The 19323-nt window shown below is 38.6% G+C and overlaps 1 protein-coding gene across 2 annotated transcripts in view; it reads right to left on the bottom strand.

The window, feature by feature from the left end:
- Window positions 1-19323, bottom strand: part of ipo11 (importin 11) — a 101549-nt gene that overhangs the window by 18476 nt on the left and 63750 nt on the right. For both annotated transcript variants that reach the window (XM_053871986.1, XM_053871987.1), the window contains exons 23-29: window positions 15628-15707; window positions 15482-15562; window positions 14290-14385; window positions 12232-12345; window positions 11588-11709; window positions 7285-7380; window positions 4554-4638 (exon numbers count right to left, since the gene is read on the bottom strand). In XM_053871986.1, the coding sequence (XP_053727961.1) occupies window positions 4554-4638; window positions 7285-7380; window positions 11588-11709; window positions 12232-12345; window positions 14290-14385; window positions 15482-15562; window positions 15628-15707 (674 nt within the window). The remainder of the gene's footprint in view (window positions 1-4553; window positions 4639-7284; window positions 7381-11587; window positions 11710-12231; window positions 12346-14289; window positions 14386-15481; window positions 15563-15627; window positions 15708-19323) is intronic.

The following is a 19323-nucleotide window of genomic DNA, read 5'->3' as shown; positions in this document are numbered from 1 at the left end:
GGTTGAATGGCTCATCAATATTCTCTTGATCTATATAAACAGACCACACCATAATTCCAGGAGTCCTTAGGTGTCTTTTCAAATTATATTGGACCCCAAAAAAACACTCTGAAAAGTATACATTGGAGAATGTAAAAAAAAAAAAAGCCTATTGAAAATGATTGGTTCAGCAGGAGCTTAAATCTTGTTCTCCCCAACCATGCAAAGGGATAGGTTATACTATGGCTGGGCCATATGGTCTCAGAGACATGAACATCATATTGAGGTGTTCAACATATGCATGAGTCAAGAATACAAGATTGGTCCCCTAAGGCCACATGCCGCTCAGCCACCAGTGACATTGGCTCTGACACATGCTGGAGTCATCAATAAGATAATAATACTAGTAACTGTAGAAATAAAATGATTATAAGGTCATTTTTTTTCAATGTGAAGACAAAGTTTATGCCCATCTTATTCAAGAAAAAAGAAGAGCTCCATTGACTGCCAAGCAAAATATATTGATTGTTTCTTCTCTTCATAGTTGCAGGTTGGAAACTGACTCCAAAACATTTGGAATTAGAAAGCGTTCGTCAAAGCGTTCATCATGCGCCAAGCACACAGGTTACAGGAAATCATAGCGGACTTAAACAGAGCCAGACATATCAGGATGAAGTGTGCCCCATAAGAAGAGACTGGTTTTTAGTACCCTCTCAACCAAGTCTTTGATCTGGCTCATCTTTCTCCCCGTTTGATGCTGTCCTTGTCAATGAACAGGAATCAAATGATGCATTATGTACCGCGGCCTGAAATACAACATCAGTTAGCCTCGGCTATTTGCCCGTAACGCTCAGATCAAAGTGATGGACTCTGACAAATTTTAAGACAAGATAAAAGAAAGAGTAAGCGTCTTCTAAATCCAAAAAAACAACCCCCCTCTCTGTTGACGCATGGTAGAGAGTGAGGGGAATTTAGGAAAAAGTAGAACACGACAGGAGGGTCGACAGACTCTTTATTTCCACTGGGACGTGAATCTAACAGCTGCCTTCTTGACAGTTTATAAATAGAATGATAGATGAACAGTGGAGACCACTGAAAAGTACTTTTCTAAAGATTTTAAAAAGTCTGTAATTTGAAATTAACATTAAATGAAGTATGAAAACTAATTTACAGTTGAGTACTGTTGATATTTGCATCCATGTATTTTAGACGTCCGAGCGTGTCACCCTCGTAAGATTGGCCTGACAAAGGGAATAGCAGAGACTGACACATGCATCAAAGAAATATATTGAAGGTGGCAGCCCCACAAAACAGCAATCACTCAACAACCTATTTTACATAACTTGCCAATGCTACACAGACAGGTTGAACACAATGATGAATATTGTCAATGAAGATGGTTTAGTTTCATAAATGTAAAACGCTTCACTGGCCGACCACTAACATCTTGAGTCTCACTGCATTACAGAATAAACTGAAGACCAATACAATTTTTTGGAACAGTTCATGAGGTACATTTTTAATGCTTTACAGGATTAGAAATGACCACATTTTAACTAGTCTATTTCATTCAAATATAAATGACAAAAACCAGTGGCATATTAAGATTTTGCTTTTACAGCAACAGCACTTTTGAGGGTGACTTAAGGTAAAGACATTAAACCATTAAATTGAGAAAAAATCCAGATCACAGTTAGCTAGTATTTATGATTCAAAATCTGAACCTAAAAATGTATTTTAAACATAATGCTTACACTTATAGGATTTGACAAACATTAAATCCTTATACAAGATCCGTTTTATCACATCAATAAAAGTTTCATTTTCTTTCACTGAGCGCTGACAGTAAGGTGGTCAGAAATTCTTGGATAACATTCAGTTAATGAGTGCTGTATAAAAATAACTGCCATGCTTTAGATTGGAGAATATATATTCACCATTGATAAACTAATAACTTGCCTATTCACTCTTAATAATCAGTAATTGTGGTGTTGTTTGGAGTGAAATTTCAATCCAGGTGAGTCAAAATCAGCCTTAACAAAACACAAAGTTTTACCTTATTTTCCGTACAACAAGTGGCAGTTTATCAGAGCTTCAGTGGACCTGCGACTCATACTGGGTTCCGACTTGTATTCATTACATGGCTGCAACTAACTGACTAGTAACCGACATTAACAATTAGTCGGCATATGGCGTATAACGGCAAAATGTTGGACTGCAACATTGTAAATAGTAACTAATAATAAAAAAAATGCTTGTTAAAGGTTAAGTTATGTTTTGTAACGTCATATTAGAATTTAATTGCTCAAAGTGTAGGGTGAACACATTTGAATGGTCCCCTACTTGCAAGATTTTGGGTCATGAGCCATTTCTCTTCTCAATTTGTCCACAGTGATGACGTCACAACTAGTTGACTCATGAGCCTGTTTGCGACAAATTTTATCGTTGATGATAGTTGACAAGTCGATTAGTTGACTAGCTGTAGTGCTAATATACATATATAAGATATACCCATCAGATATAAGATATCATTTCATGTTGTTAAATGTGATTTCACATGACTGATGTGATCGGAGTAAAAATCATCCATGGCGCGCCTCAATAATGTGGATTCTGTTCCACTGCCACAGACAAGGCTGTTCTCCATGTCAGAAAGCTTGAATGATCACACATGGTGAAGTGAAAAACACAGCATGAGTCATAGAAATGCAACAGAATTATGGTGGTTTTTGGTGTCTTTAAATGGAAACGAAATCCAGAGAGAAACAACAAAACGACAAAATGACAGGGACAGTACTCGTGGAACCAAAGTTCATGAACAACCTGGACATCTGAAGGCACACAGTGGATATGAGTAGCTACAGATGACAGATATTTATTTACTTCTCAAGATTAAAAGCTAGTATTTTATTGTCATCAGTGTAATAGATGTCGATAGCCTTTGCTTCCCTCTTTGTCAGTCAGTGCGCTTCTAGGGTATGTTCTGTTCCACATCAAGTCGGTAGTGAATACAAATGTATTTGTGAAAGGATCTCTGGTGTTAACGCTTCATGCAACAGATTTTGTAAAATAACTTTCCATCCAACTTTAATCCATTGCGACTGAATATTCATGGCGATATGTGTTGTCTAATCAAAATTGTAACCAAAAACACAAATAAACATTTTGGAAAAGATTCAAAAATGAATAAATATCAAGCATTATCAAAATATTATAAAATAAAATTTAAATAAGAAGACTGAAACCTGGGTCACCCTACCTGCAGACCTTTCAGCTGTGAGGCTTCAGCACGGATTTCCTTTCTAACTTAGCATATTCAGTTTCGGTTAAAATTTTAACAAGTTCCTGGAGACCCTGTGTTGTCACCAGCCTTCAGACCCAAAGGCCTTGTACAACGGCACACACTGTGTTGCCAACCATGATTGGCATTACAGCTAATGCCCATCAGTCCAACACAATCGGCAACAGCAAAAACACCTTACCTATAAATATATTATTAAGATTAACTTCTGAGCCAAACATGATTCCCAACTCTGTGGAGCTTCATATATTTGCCCTTAACAGTCTGGCACCTTCTTGCACATATCTGATACAGACATTGAGCAGAGGAGCGAAGTGTGACTTTAAAAGTCTCTGCTTCTTCATTCCCAAGGGCAACAAGTCAAGGCCTGGCCTGAAGTGATAAGTGCATTGGGATAACGCATACAAACACCTCAACACAAGGGAGAGGAAAAATAAGGAAAATGGACACGACAGCATTTGCTAGGTGGAACAGCAATTGAGTTACATGGACAAAATAAAATATTTACACATCGCCGGTACATTGGGTACAAACTGTTGTGTGAGAGAAAAGTTTAGGAACTTACTTTTTTCCTTTTACTTGGCATAGTGAGAGATGTGTTCCCCACCTTCCCAAGGTAACGTCAGAAAACAGATTCAATGTCATGTTTAATTGTTTAAATTTGGGGGTTATTTTCAATGACAACATGTCCTCAGAAGGTGTAACAGTAGCATCTTTAAAATGTTTTAAATAAGAGTTTTTCTGACAGTGCTCCGATTTTCCATTTATATAACAAAGAAAAGTGAAGTCAATGCTTGTCCTTGATTTCATATTTGGTTTTCTTTTGGCTTTGACTACGCAAGACTGCATCAGGAAAAAGAAATAATAGAGACTTTGTCTTGTCAGCGGGCAATGTATTATTCAGGCTGCTGTTAGTTGAATGGTTACGCCGGGATGAAAACCAAGTGCTGATTTAAAAATGACTAAAATAGTAACAAAAAATTCCATTTAGGGTTTCAGATGGTTGCTTCCTCAAGTGAAACAGTAATAAGAACATACAACTTTTAAAGTCCTTGTGCTTGAAGCGCATCACAGTCAATTGACCTCCACTTGATGTGCAGTTACCCGTATGAATTGTGAAATGACCCTGACACTCATCACACTGCATTTCTAGTCTGGAATTGCATCTCCAATCAAGGCTGCCAGGCTCTCAGACTGAACTGCCGCTGCACAAACCACAAAACCAGCACAAAGAACTGCGCAAACAATTTGTATTTGCTTCTGTTGCACTCACCATTTTTTTCCTCTTGTCCTGCTCAGTCGGTGGCTCCTCATCATCACTCAGCTTGGGCTCCTCAAAATGGCTCATCAGCATGCAGCTGCAAAAACAATGATATTACACTCCACTGTAATAACCAGACGCAAACCTACACCGTAGACGACAATTTGGGAAAAGGTAATAAGGGCTGCCCTAATGCAGCTGTATCCGCTGGCGCCTTCGCACACTGAGCAGTGATGTATTCACAGGGCTTTGTCTTCCATAGCTGAAAACTCTGCCTCTGAGATTTGATTTGACAGAGCTCATTCCTTACTGTATGGATTTGTATAGGAGGCTCATCAACTGTGAGACTGAAACCGAGAACCAGAGCATGATCCCCGACACAATAACAACAATGCTAAATGAATTCATATGTACATACACAACTTTGAGCTTCAGTAAAATAAATAATAAATAAAATAATCTTGTCCAATAACTTTGGGTACTGTAGTAGTGGAATTTCACTCAGAACTAATAAGCCAATGACATTTTCTTCTATCACGAATACTCAGGACATTGAAGACCATTAAAGCGTATTATTTCCGTCCATGATGCGTTTTTGGAGGAAAGTTGTCCTCAGTCTTTCTCAGGATCTTCTCTCTTCTGCTAAGTGGGGAAAACCTTTAAAGGTAAGAGGAGAAAAGCTACAGAGCTCTTGACCCTCTTCAGTAATGGCTTCTTAACCTTCCACATTTCCCTCTTGTCAGATCTCTAAATCTATTACCACTGGTGATGCAAAGAAGACACTCAATAACCTTACATTTCATCAGCTTGACAGCAATCATACTGAGAAACTTAACCTCAGAAATACAGGTTGTAATCCGCAGTGAAGACACTGGAGGCGTTGGTACATCAACTGCAAAATGCTTTTAATCGAATGAAACTGTTGATTTTTTTTTGCAGTCAAAAATAATATTTGTCGGTGATACGCTTTTACTGCAGTAATAGTAAAGATGCCTCCCACTGTTAGCGAGTTCAACAAAACAAAAACAAAAAAACAAAAACAAAAAAATGAACGATTGTTCATGCTGATTCTTTCAATCAGAAGGGAGCAAACTTCTGAAGCAATGGTTATGAGTTGGCCATTAAGGAGTACAGGGAGTCAAAATACTTATAAAAGACAAATTAATAATAAATAAATAACAATAGAAACAGCGATTATGTCCGTTGTTATATCTTAAACGTGCAACTATAAACACAGAAAACTGTATCAGTGATACCACTTTTTTTGCAGACAGAGTACAAGTACTGACAATTGAGTACTGCCAAACTGTAAAACCAGTGCGGCCAAAGTCTCTAACTACTTATGTCATTATTGAGCATTTTGTTGAATTAAACAGGTTTAAAAAAACGATAATGAAAAAAAAAAAAAAACCTCCACCATCGCAAGTCGTTTCTCACAGCGCAGCTGAGCTGATCAAAGATGATGATACGTCTGCAACCTCACTGGGGCAGACCGATAGGTGGATCTCTATTATCGTGATGCACCGGATTAAAAAGTTGTGGCCGATTCCAAAGAAAATTTTAAATACTTAGCCGAATACCGAATTACCAATGTGTTTAACATTTTTACTTAAAAAAAATTGTATAATAAAAATAAAAATAAAATTGAATAATAAAATAATAATAGCAATTATAATATGTATACTATATAAAATAAATACATGTTGGAATTCCACACTGTGAGACAAATAAAGGCAATCTAAATAGTCGAGAACATATTTACGTATAGAAAGTTAATGTTAAGATGAGATTTTTGAAATTATTTTTATGTTTCACTTTGCCTTTCAAATAATAACCATCAAATTAACACAATTTCTTCCTATATAATATACTGACCAAAAGACGCTTCCAACTTGCTGTGCACAACAAAGAAATGTGATATCAAATGAGGGTCGGAAAGTCATAATCACTTGCATTTGTGTCGAACCACTCCTGTTTGGTCACCAGCCGACCAGGCAGTCAACCGTGGAGTTGGTGGCGTCACCGTTGAGGTGGAGGATTGTGTTTCATTTAGATTTTCATGGCGCTTTGAAAATGGTGGAATGAGTTACCAGAATTTCGACAAAGTCATCTCGCAAAGTTCATTTCCCCTCCGCTGCGCATTTTTGTATTGAAAAAAAGACTATTCTATTATGTTGCGCTAGATTAGAAGCGAAAATCATCGCTCAGACTGCGCTGCACGAAGTTTGATCGCGCCACATGCCACTATTTGGCTTCGGTGACTCTTTCCCACCAAAGCCCAATGTTGCCTTATTTTCACTGTTCGACCGATTATATTCGACCGCACGAATGTGCGGTGCTTCCCGACTGACTCTTCATGGCTGACTTCCAGTCTGAACGATCCTTGGTGCTGCACAGAGCTCCGTAAAAATAGAATTGTCCATTAGCTAGGGAACACTGTAGTAGATATTGGGTGCAGTCATGAGCAAGTACTTGACAGGTTCAAGTACAGCGAAATACACCAGCATCGAGAACCAATGCTGGTATCAGTATCTGGACATCCCTTGTTTATATGAAAGACCAACTGTAGCTTATGTTTTAATACTTGTTGGATGGATAGATGGCAGACAGAGGGATGAAAAAATAAACAAACAGATGGATGGATGACTAGACACATAGACGGTGCGTAGATGGATTGATAAATGGATTATTTGCTTTAAATAAATGACAACCAGAACGTGCTGACTAAGTAAAAATCACTCACTCTTTGTAGGTTCCGGTTTCCGAATCTTCAGTCATTACATCATGTAGCGCTTCGACGCAGATGTTAATGATGCCACAGAACTTATCCTGGATAACACTGAAAACAGAGCAAGAACATCATCATCATCATCATCAATAATAATGAAAATGGACTGGTTTGCAACATGTGGATAAAATGGCAATATATTTTAAAAAGTCAACTTAAACATGAACAATATTATAAAACAATCATATAATTGACACAAGTAGCACTTCTCAATTATGTACAAATTGTGTCAATATATATACAATAACGCATAGCTCAAGAAAAACACGAAGCTCTCTGTCGGTCTCAGTGAGAGTAAAAAGAGGAGAAAAAAATGAGTGCCAAGAGATGAAATCTGTCGGCTTGGGCTGTGAAGCATCAAACGCACTGTCATTTCAAGTACTTGCTAGCTAAACCGCAGGCAAGAAAGTTCACTGAGCATGAAGCGTGCCACACTAAACATGACACAATAGTCAGCTGCAGCCAAGAGCTTATGCAATGTGAGGCAATATTCCAGGAAATTCTGAAGCTATGCGTCATTAAAGAAAATAGTTTAAAAAAAAATGGCAGATACAGAGGGCTTCTGGAAGGGAAATCGGTGCAACAAGTTTGCAAAAATATACAATTTTGATCTTTAGTATTTTATGATTATGTAATTCACAAGGCACCGGCGGCAAGGATGGGCTTCAGTACTCTCAAGACTACAAGCTTAGAGCAGTGTTTTTCAACCTTTTTCAAGGCACGGCAAACTTCCTTCATTGAAAAAATCCCGAGGCACACCACCAACGGTACCTTGGCCAATTGTGCTCAGTCAAAAGTCCTGTATAAAATCTCTTTTAATTTGTGAAAAATTGTACCTACTGACACTCAGCTGTTTTGGCATGTTATTTGCTGAAAGAAATTGTAGAAAATGTATTGGGCAATATTGCAAAATATATCACGATTCATGTATCTACTTAAAATAACTGTTTCGTTTATATCACAATGTCTTTGCGACAACTTTGCCTCTGCTTGCCTCATAACAACAATTCTTTCTCTCTAGTTTTAAGCCAATTTTTAAACCACGAAACAGACTTTGACAGTCTACGAGTGTCAAAGTTTTGAAGGGAGACATCACGTAGGCGTTAATTCTGTTAGCTCTGCGGTGCAGACAGCCTTTGGCATTGTGGGTCCACCAAGGAACAACCCATCATTCTGTTGTGAAGATGTGTGGTCACGTTAGAGGCGCATCAGGTTTAAAAACATTTGACCGGCTTCTTTGCTGTGAGTGTGTGAGGGAAGAGGAGCATTGCGCGCAACAGTGTGTGTGTGTGTGTGTGTATACTGTATAGAAAGAATGTGACCGAATCTATGTGAAACTGGATCTTTTCCCACGGCATACCTCATAGTCTCGGCGTCACACCGGTTGAAAAACACTAAACTAGAGGAACGCTTTACCTAAGTTCTCATGTCATGCCCTTGTTTATCTTGCAATACTACTCAAATGTTTGTATCGTCCGAAAAGAACAAAAGACAACAATAAAATAACAGACAGAAGCAGATTAAAGGCCAGTGCTTTGTCTCCCTGAGCAAAGTTGGAGGAGTTAGTCATTCAAGTAATTAGGCAAATAACTGGAGGGAGCGCACGCCTAAAAGCTATAATAATTGAATTTTCTGACGAGACTATCCAGGGGACATAAACCAAGTCCCTGGGTATTTTTTAATAGTATAATTTGACAAATAGTTCCCAGAGCCGCATGGGTAAACAGTGTCATTTTGGTAGTTGGATCCAAGCTTCATATTAGAAGTCCCTTATCAGCCATGTAAACATGTCTCTTAATTCTAATTCTATGCACCTCTGTGCCTCCACAGTGATGAGTTTCCAATGGCTGGCTGGCTCTGCTAGCGCGTACCTGCCATCAGCAGGAACATGATTTGTGCGCTGGCAGTCTGTGCACATAGTAGTCACGGTAAACAATCCTTTATCAGAGCAGTCTCCGCACTGCCCTCCGTCTATAAACAAAGCAGACTGAAGGACAGTGACCTGTGAAGGCTGCACGCAACCTGGAATTTTCACTGAGCACTTTCCTATGTTGTTTTGATTACCGATGCTCTTGCATTACATGGTCGGGATTTGCAATGAATATTTCACTCTGCTTAGGCTAGTGCACTTCACATTTATATCACAATCACACGGGGAAAATATTCCATTTGACATGTGTGCACTCATCATACAGAGCCCACAAACAAAGAAATAAACAGCCACAATAAAAATTTTAAAAGGCAATTCCATTTCGAAAGCTGAATCAATAAACACAAGTGACTCAGAGCCATCGATGGCCGTGTATGCCATGCCATCACACTTGTTTCCACCACGTTTTATAGACCCCTGTTCCGGATCTACACTGGCTTTGAGGCTGATGAATGGTTTGCATCTTGTATCCCTTCTATTTACTCTCATGACGTCTTCTCTATGGTAGACTCAGAGTGAGATCCACATATGCTACCTGGAGTGTTCCTCACTTGAGAGTATGTTGTGATAGGATTTTTCTTTCGCAATCATGCACCACGATTGTCTTCCGTGGACGCCCAGGCCTTTTTGACTTCCCATGTTGACCAGGACCAGACTGTACCAAAGCGTTGCTTTGGTCACTCATCCTCAGAATGTTCTGTTACACCTCCACCAAGAGTTCCTTTGACCGCATGTTATGTATTCACAGCAACAGCATCCAAAGGGAAACGTCACACCAGAAATCAACTCCAGACCTTTTACCTACTTAATTGATAAGGAAGAGACCATGCAGCCTTGTTTTTTTTGTTTTTGGAGCCTTGTGAGTCAACTGTCCGATTACTTTTGGTCCCTTGAAAAAGTGAGTATGTATGGAAGAGCAGTAATTTCTAAACCTTTGCTCCAATTTGGATGTGGATAATTTGACATTACAGTGGAGAGTCCGCAGTTTAAGCCCATATTCCTTGTATAATGCTATCCTGAATATGTTAAAAATATATGTTAAAAAAGAGAGAACCTGACTGTATTTAAAGTGCTAGAATAATTTAACATCAATGAAAAAGATCACTATATATAAAAGGAACATATAATTCTAGCCACAATAACTGGATCACAAAACAAACAGTGCTAAGTAATGTGAAAATCTTCGGAGGCTAAGAAATTAAAGTGAAGGGCAAAAGTTCACTGGCGTATAATGAGGTCCATGTTCATTACAGAGCAAACGGATCTGATGCAAAGTAAAGTGGCAGGAAACCTGTACTGGTATCAAAGCCATGATGAAAATGTTGATGAAAAATCTAAATAAAAATTTCATGTATAGAAATCCTCAGGATCAGACAATGGTGGTAATTACTGACCGACTTGACTGTTACACAAAAGCTAATTATATAAAGTATCTAAACATCTCAAAGCATTTGCACTATAACTACTTTCTATGGCAAAAACACTACAATCCCAAATCTCAGGGAGATCCAAAGAAAGACAAATCCCTTGGCTGAAAAATGCACACACACACACAAAGTACTGTTCCAGCAGTATTTTCCAATATTGCGCAGCTCATATGATACCAATCTCATATCTGTTACCTCGGCACAGTCAACACCTTCCTCTCTCATATTTTGTCTTGTTGGAAATCCCTCTTGTCCAGATACTATCTTGTTTTCTCGCAGACATATGGCCAAAACACAGATAAGAGAAACCAATAGTAACTTCCTGCAAACTGGCAGTGACCTCGACAAGACACAGAAGTGAGTTTAATAACACTAAACATGCCAATATTTGGGGTGACCTACTGAGATTAATTTAACAATTCACAAATACAGCTTTGTCTTGGCATGATAGTTAACCACGTCATGGTTGAGACTAGGGCCATGCACAGTTCACAGACAGCCACTCTCATTCACACTTATCGACATACAGTACCTCTTAAAAATATAAATGAACCTCACCATGGTACTTTATACCCACGCCGGCACAGAAAGAATATAGAAACAATACTGGCCACAAGGTTACCCAGACGACTTGGACCAATCTGTGATAACATTCTCCAGACAAAAAGGTTTGCCCCAAAACCTCAACCAGACCGACCCTAGATTTGAACCTGGGCTCTTCTTGCTGTGAGCAAGCATCACCTGTGCCCTTTATATTCATTATTAGCAACAATAACAACAACAAAAAATTCAAACAACAAAACATCAACTGAGTTGATTAAAAAAGTGAAGAATGTGTGGGCCCTTCACTTGTCGTTTATTTCCAGAATCCCATCTGCACGTAATTGAACGGCGAGTTTACCTGTTGTCAGATGGGAGCAGAGACAACAGAGCCAATGAAGACAGCTTCCTCCGCTCCGGCTGAGTGATGTTGTCCATGCGGTCTACCCACATCTCAATCACACTGCCCAACAGCTGGTCAGCCTGATAGGAAAAGTGAAGGGAAAGCAAAAGCAACTTTGAAAAACACCTCAGGTAACAGTTTTTTTTATGTCAGAATTTAAACAAATATATATTCTTGCAGTTTACAAGCAGCATGAGATAAGCTAAATTCCTATGTCGCAATATTACATAAAGCACAAAGAGTAAGAAATGTGAATGGTCACACAAATATCTATAATGTGAGTGTAATATTTAAGCTAAATAATATATCAAACAATCGACAACGACATCTACCACTTATCGGTCATAAAATACATCCGAAAACATCCTAGACCTCCATGCATGAATAAGCGCTATATTTATTCACTGGGATGGGAGTAAAATCAAGTTTCACACCAAAGGTGATCTCAGTCTGCAGTTCAATTTGCAATTCTATGGCTCATTACTTGATCTGCCTGGTTCACGAGTTCCTGTGTGAGAGGTAACTCGTGGTAATGTCTTTGAAAGAGAGTCCAAAAGACATTGCTGATGAGACAGTCCTGAAGGACAGACATCAATTCTTACCTCCTGGCTGCATTCAGAGGCAATTTGTGTGAGCAGGGAGGAGAAGAAGCTGGAGTTCTGGAGCAGGACACGTCCCATGATACCAAGGTAGGTGGACATCACCACTGGGTATCGCTGAAGCAAGAAAAACAAAATAAAGGACAAAAACTAAAAAGCTGCAAGATGCCACTCTACAACAATTGTGTGACAATGGCTCTGATGACGGCGGCAAAATCCTGGTAAGAGCCTGTAACCTTTAGTTGTGCTGACAAATCAATGCATATTCATATTTCGGATCAATATGATGTACTGAGTGGCAGCTAAAGACGAGACAGAGAGAAGAATTGGAACTTCCCAGAAAGAGACTGCAACTCTTGCATTAATTGACTTCCTGCTCTAAATCAGCATATGACGACGAGGTACAATATCAGAATACGCTTTTAGAAACACATTCAAAAGCAAAAAACAGAAGCTGTTCTTTTGGTCCTGTTTTGGACATCAAGGCTTATTTGATGATAAAGAACATTCAAATAAATATCCCCAGTAGAAGTAGGATATGCCAATAACAGTCTGGTCATCAGGACCCATCTGGCACCAACACCACAGCCTTGACCTTAAACCCCAGTGGACAAAATGCAGCTTTCTCTTTTTAGGTCATAACCCACCATTTCCTTTTTATTGCCTCCGTCCAAGACTCACTCACCTCAACTCTCTAATGATGTTCAGGTGAAGCTGACCACTAAGAGTCAATCAAAGACAAAAATAGAAGCCACTCTGCTGACACTTTCTGCCACCCATGCTTCATTCATGACGCTGCCAAGGCCATAGATAGTTTGTTGTCCGCGTTTCCTTTTGCCATGATTCAGCAGACTGATATCATATATTGGTTTCAAAATGATTCGTAACTTGACAGCATGTGCTACTGGGCTGCACAACCTTAATTACAATTTTGGCTGCCATTTTCAAATTAAACTGATTGTCTGCAATACATTTATAGGACTATACAATGCAACTAAACTTGGATCTTTGAACTAAATCTGGACACCAGTAAATTTCAAACCTACTCTTTCATGTCTGATCTGTATGACTGTACAGTTGCACCAAAGTTTCAGAGCACAGCAGCATCTGGCCAACACCTCACCATCACCAAAGTTATTATAGTCAATGAAAGGTAGAACTGTACATAAATCATTTTCATTAACTGAAAAAAATAAAGAGCTTTTCATAAAATGATAACTAGCTAAAACTGCATTGTCTGTTTATAAAACTTATCAGACGGAACTAAATCGTTTTAAGATGATTTAAAATCTATTAATTTTCGCACGGATGGTTTCACGACAGCAGTCGGCCGGGTGCGGCATGTCAAGTCTGTGACCGCTGACTAGCGCAATAGTGGTAGTTGGGCAAAAGCGTCATCTCTCTAAACTGAATGCATTTTTTTTTTTACATGGTGTCTTTAGTTGAGTTTTTATTCCTGACTATTTTTGAGTTATTTCCATTTTCAATCTTGTTCTTATACCACGAAGTGAAGGAAAAAAAAACAAAAAACTAAAACTTACACAAACAACATTCAAAACTGAAAATCCCAAACTATGATAACCCTGTCAATCACGACATGTAACCTGCCCCAGTCTGAAGACGGCAAACATGTTGGTGGCTGCTAGGAAGTGGACATAAATCCTGGCACATTCCACATTTCTGTGGTCCACAATAATATCATTTTAATAATGTTTGAGAGTCATTCAAAAGACACTTTGTCAACGCTGGTAAAAATACTGGGGTTAAGTGCCTTGCTTTGGGACATGATGATACAAACGCATCAAGGGCTAGGATCAAACTGGAAAACTCCAAGCAATGAAAATGTTTTCCTCCGCATCATGATAAAGGGTCATTAATAATCATCATTAAGATTTTGGTGATAACTATGTGGCACTAGCGTGACCACTGCTAATAAGCCAATAACGATAATTCATATTTAACACCAAAAATATAGAAACACCACTGGGAACTCACTTGGCAAGCTATAAACCTATATAAAAGCTATAAATATATAAAAAGTTATGTGGAGGCAGAACTTACCTCACCGTTCATGATTCCCCTGAAGACAGCGGGAAGCAGAGGCTGAAACATGTGGGCTCCCAGTATGGGACTAACCTTTAAAGCTATCTCTACCACCTGTGGAGACAGAGAGATGGATGAATGGAAGATGCGAGACCAGTCTAAGAGGACCACGAGTCATCACAAGTAGAAACAAAATACACACTGAAGCTTTAAACTTTTGAAGAGAGCCAGAACTGCTGGGGAGAATGGCAGATGTGGTTGAAAAACACTTTGAAAGATGACAGCCACAACTGTTTAAGAATCAGAAATAGTCTTTTTGAGGGTTCCAGGAAATGAAAATGTAATTTTTACGCCTGGATCAATAACGACTTGGAAAGCATCCATGAGGAATGACCTCATGGTAGACCGACCTGTTTCATCATGCCCATGTGAGCAGCTCCTGTGACAGGTTTATTGTTGCTATATTTGCTCTGAAGAAACTCAGGATTAAAGGAGATACATGAAGCAATATAAATGGTATTAACTCAGAAGGTGTGACAATTCTTCAACAATCAATCATTATAAAGGCCATGGGTTAATAAAATGATATATATATCCAAATCTCCACTCACCAATGCCAGGCCACCCAATATTGATTTCTTATTTTGAAAAGGTTAAGGATTACTAGCACAGGTGCTGAACACTTTTCGCACCAAGGAAGGTGAGAAAAACAGCCAGTTTACTTGAAGCTGAAACAAGTGATTTTCAACTTTAAAAAAGGAGAGAGAGAAGCTGTTGCCATAACTTGTTAGGGTTAGCCTCTTGGGGCTACTCATCGACACCAAGCGCATGATCTGATTTTGAAATTAGCACATCTCCTGAAAACGTCAAGGTGTGAGCTTTTCAGCACTAAAGTGATCTATAAACATGCACGTAATCACCGTTTGAGCGCTGTTTTAACGACTGTTATTATGTTTTAGTTTGTAATGAAATAGAGAATAGTGGAGCACTATTATAACCAGATTTATTTGAAAAATAAACAAAAACAAAAAAATTTTGGAATTTGTTCCAAAATTTAAAGAATTTGAATTGTTTGTCTTTCTTAACATTTCTGTCTGTTACAGTTAAATGCAATAAAAAAAAATACACTCCTCCATTGTGATTTTCTACTGTCCAGACATTAAGTTGGACAAACCGATTGCTTGAAAAGATGATGAAAAATATGTTATACCTTAAGCACCTGTACTTGTCCTTCATTCGTGATGTCTTTCAGCAGGTCACAGAACGACCTACAGAGCGACTCGGCAAAGTTCTGGACACAAAGAATCAGTTGTTAAGACGCATTGACGCGAGCATCATTTTTGTGTTACCATTTACCTGCAGGAACTCAGTAGCAGACAAATAAATGTAAGCGTTGATGATCTGGAAACATGTCCTCAGGTTCTCCGAGCTCATCTCTAAAAGACATAAATACAGATGGGAACTTCAGAGCGCAATAGGAAGACAAACGAGTTAATGTAGTGGCTCTGCTTTTACAGCAAAAACCTTGGCGTTTATTTACTTTAACATACTAAGTAATAAAGTCTCCACACAACCACAGAAACTCCAGATTGCTCATTAACACAAAATTTACAGTCCTCGCTTGTCTGTTGAAGCGACAGAACAGTTAAGTCAAGTACAGGTTTGTCCACACGAACCCAGGAGCTGCAGCTTTATTGTTTCCCTCATCTTTCCTTGAATTAGTTTGTTAAAAAAATGCTGTGTAATGCAGTGTTAGACACAGGTGGGGAAGAATACAACAACTTCAAGTGCAACAGAGGGAGAGGACTGCTAAGCCATGTAAGTTATTCCAAACCGCTCGTGCACTTGAACTTAATGATAATTGGTTTTCTCCTGATCCTCATTCAAAAATGCGTGTCGACGCAACCAGAAGTAAAAGTTACCTCATATAATCCTGCAGGAAAAATGCATGGATCGCAACAAGCGAGTACCCACAGAAATGCATGCACAGGAGTAATAAATAATGCAGTGTGAAAATGTAACCCTGGTTTTACAACAGAAGAGGCTACAGCTTGACCACGGGTAAATCGGCACTTTCTAATCAGCATATGAGGCTTCTTAGCACTTGACAATCAGCGTTCCCGCCACTGTGTCACCAAATCAATCTCAACTTCAAGTGAGCTCATAATTTAAGACCAGTACACAAAAATCTGGAGCACAGAGGAAAACAAGCCACGAAGAAAAACAAAGGTGTGAAAACTCAGAGGCGAGGAAATGTTGAAACTGCCTGTCTGCATTGCTTTCAAGTCAACTCATATTTAGCTTTCCCTCCTTGACTAGCAAACTGTTCGTGCCCAAACTGATTCCAGATTTTATCGCTCAAAGCGACCATTGCTGACCTTTATTTCGGACCCCGATGATTTTTCCAATGTTTTTATTTGATGAGATCAGCTCAAATACGTAAGCACTGATGATGTTATTCAAGCAAAAAAAATCATCATGGGGTTCTTCTCATCAGCCAAGAATTTTTGCAATACATGTGGGGTGACACGCTGGCTCTTTGACTCGCCAAGGAAAAAAATAAAAAATAAAAAATAAAATGATATATATATATATATATATATATTTTTTTTTTTTGTGTCCACTGATCACACTGATGCACAAGACACGTCACAGGTAGGATGATAACAACAACAACAAGCATGGAGGAATCCCTGAAAGCAGGGAGGTTTTTCGCTACACAATGGTCAGGGTTTCCATTACTCTGAATGTACTTGAAATTCTTACAAAATCGAAATTCTTATCCAAATATTTTCAAGACATGACAAGAACTTTAGTTTAAATAAGGTGATATAAAAACTTGAATATAGTCGCCATCCTGATTTATTGAGCTATTGTCAAACTTATGCAAAATAAACAATATTTTGTTGTTTAAATGTACGTATGGCTCCATCATTTGATTCAGTAATATACCAAATTCATTCATTCATTTGAAAAATGTGGCTTCTGGCAAATATTCTTATACGATTAAACTGTGATTAATTGAGATTATTAATCACAAATTCTCCAATGAATTAGATTATTAAGAAAAAAATGTATATTTTTTTCTTTATTTTTAGGAGAGTAGATAGTGAACTTTACTTTTCCACCCTAGCTTCTGTTCCTCAGATACTGACATGTTCGAGCACATGAAAGGTGCTCAGATTGATCAACTAATTCATATTTACCATATACAATATTCTAACTTAAAAGCCACATGTAGTCCCACCCATGTGCTGGATGGCTATTTCAAAATCTAAAGAGGAATCCAGAGGCAGGAGGCAGAGAATTCAACGTAAAGCTTGACGTATAGACTCGGGGTGAAGGCATTTAGCTCTAATTAAACTGTTCCTCATTTGGACTGACATGGTCTTGATCAGAGAGTGTGAGGTGAGCCGTGTTCAAGGTGTTCCGTGACGGATGCTGAGGTTCACACAGGTGCAATGTCTGTTTAGATCAGCACTATATTTCCTCTAACCATCTGCCAGCAACTCTTGAGGTCGTAAAAATAATTGAAGGTTCCCATCTGTTAACATTCGAGGAACCTAATGCATACTAGAGACCTATTTAGCCAGCAGACTGAATAAATATCTGCCTCTCCAAAGGCAGACAGGAGGCATTAGGAACAAACACAGGCAGTAAATAAATACGCGAGCGGATGGATGGGTAAGGAAACGGAACATAAACCTGATGAAAACTCACAGATGAAGTTAAATCGAGCAGAATGGGATTGCATTTGCAGGAAGTATTTCAGTTGTTACAAACACATTGAATCAGAATGCATGGACATCCACATTGACAACATAGCACTGAAACTGCTCTGTGGAAAAATGACAAACCACAGGCGCAAAGCACCTTGGTTGGTCCTGAGACTGACGGGAGAACTCACTCTTCAAGCTAATACGAAGTCAAACTTGCGAGGAGAATGCGAACGGTCATCCTGTACCAGTGTAATGAATACTTCATCACAAGACAGACATGTTGTGTTAGCATAAGAATCAAAATTTGAAAGTTGAACATCTTTGAATGTGTTTTGTTTTTTTTCATCAAGTAGACAGAAATCCCATTAGTGAATAGCAGATATTCACAAAGAGAAGCTTTTGTAATCAGTCTATTCTAAATGTGACCAAGCCTCCAGTGACAATTAAATTTCCTATTTTGCATGTCAATAGATTCCACTGTTTCATAATTGCCATTGACAGGGGTGTCCAAAATATTTTTGAAAGAGGCAAAAATTCACGTCATTTTTAATGAAAATTCCACTACAAATAGAACACTTGCTTTTGAATGATACAAATGAAGGCCAAAGATTCCAACAAAAATAAATCCAATTAAGCAAGTAAATATTCTGAGCAATAATCATGTAAAAACAAGAAAAGTTTGAAAAAGGAATAAAAAAGTTTCACAGAATTGATAGGGTGTTTAAATGGCTCCCGCTAACTGGCTGAGCTTTCTTGATTTGCTGCTTTTCATTCACACTGAACACATGGATAATCCTGCGGTACTATTGCAATAGAGCTACATTCACGGCAAAACTCATATATTGATACAGGACTGCTCCAACACACCTGTGCTTTGAGGCACAGAATTCATACTAATGAAAGAACATTTTGAGCAGTTTCCACGAACCGAAAGTGGAAAAATATTCATTTCAATGGGCAACTACTGAGAGTGTATGGCATTGTCTGCCCTGAATGATGCATCAAACCTTCACTGCATTATCACAGCTCTAATGGATATAAATCCTTTCACATGTCCCTGGACTAATAAACTGGGAAAAACTTCACTGCAGCAAATGTTTTCCAGTGCCGCGGAAAGGACAGGCCATTATTCTAAAGGAACAAAGCAAAGGCAACACATTTCTCAACCGCAGGTGAACAAGGACACATGGTGTCATGAGACAAGAACAGCGTGACAGCTCCGCACTACTGCAGCGAAGGAACATGAATAATAATAGCTGTTTGCAATGTCTTTGAGGTAGCTACTTGTAGCCGTTGATACACAAATTGGTTAAAAAACTGTACTTTCTTAGCA

This window comes from Synchiropus splendidus, chromosome 7 (assembly GCF_027744825.2).
Source record: "Synchiropus splendidus isolate RoL2022-P1 chromosome 7, RoL_Sspl_1.0, whole genome shotgun sequence".
Classification (NCBI taxonomy): domain Eukaryota; kingdom Metazoa; phylum Chordata; class Actinopteri; order Syngnathiformes; family Callionymidae; genus Synchiropus; species Synchiropus splendidus.
This window is presented reverse-complemented; position numbering and strand designations above follow the sequence as displayed.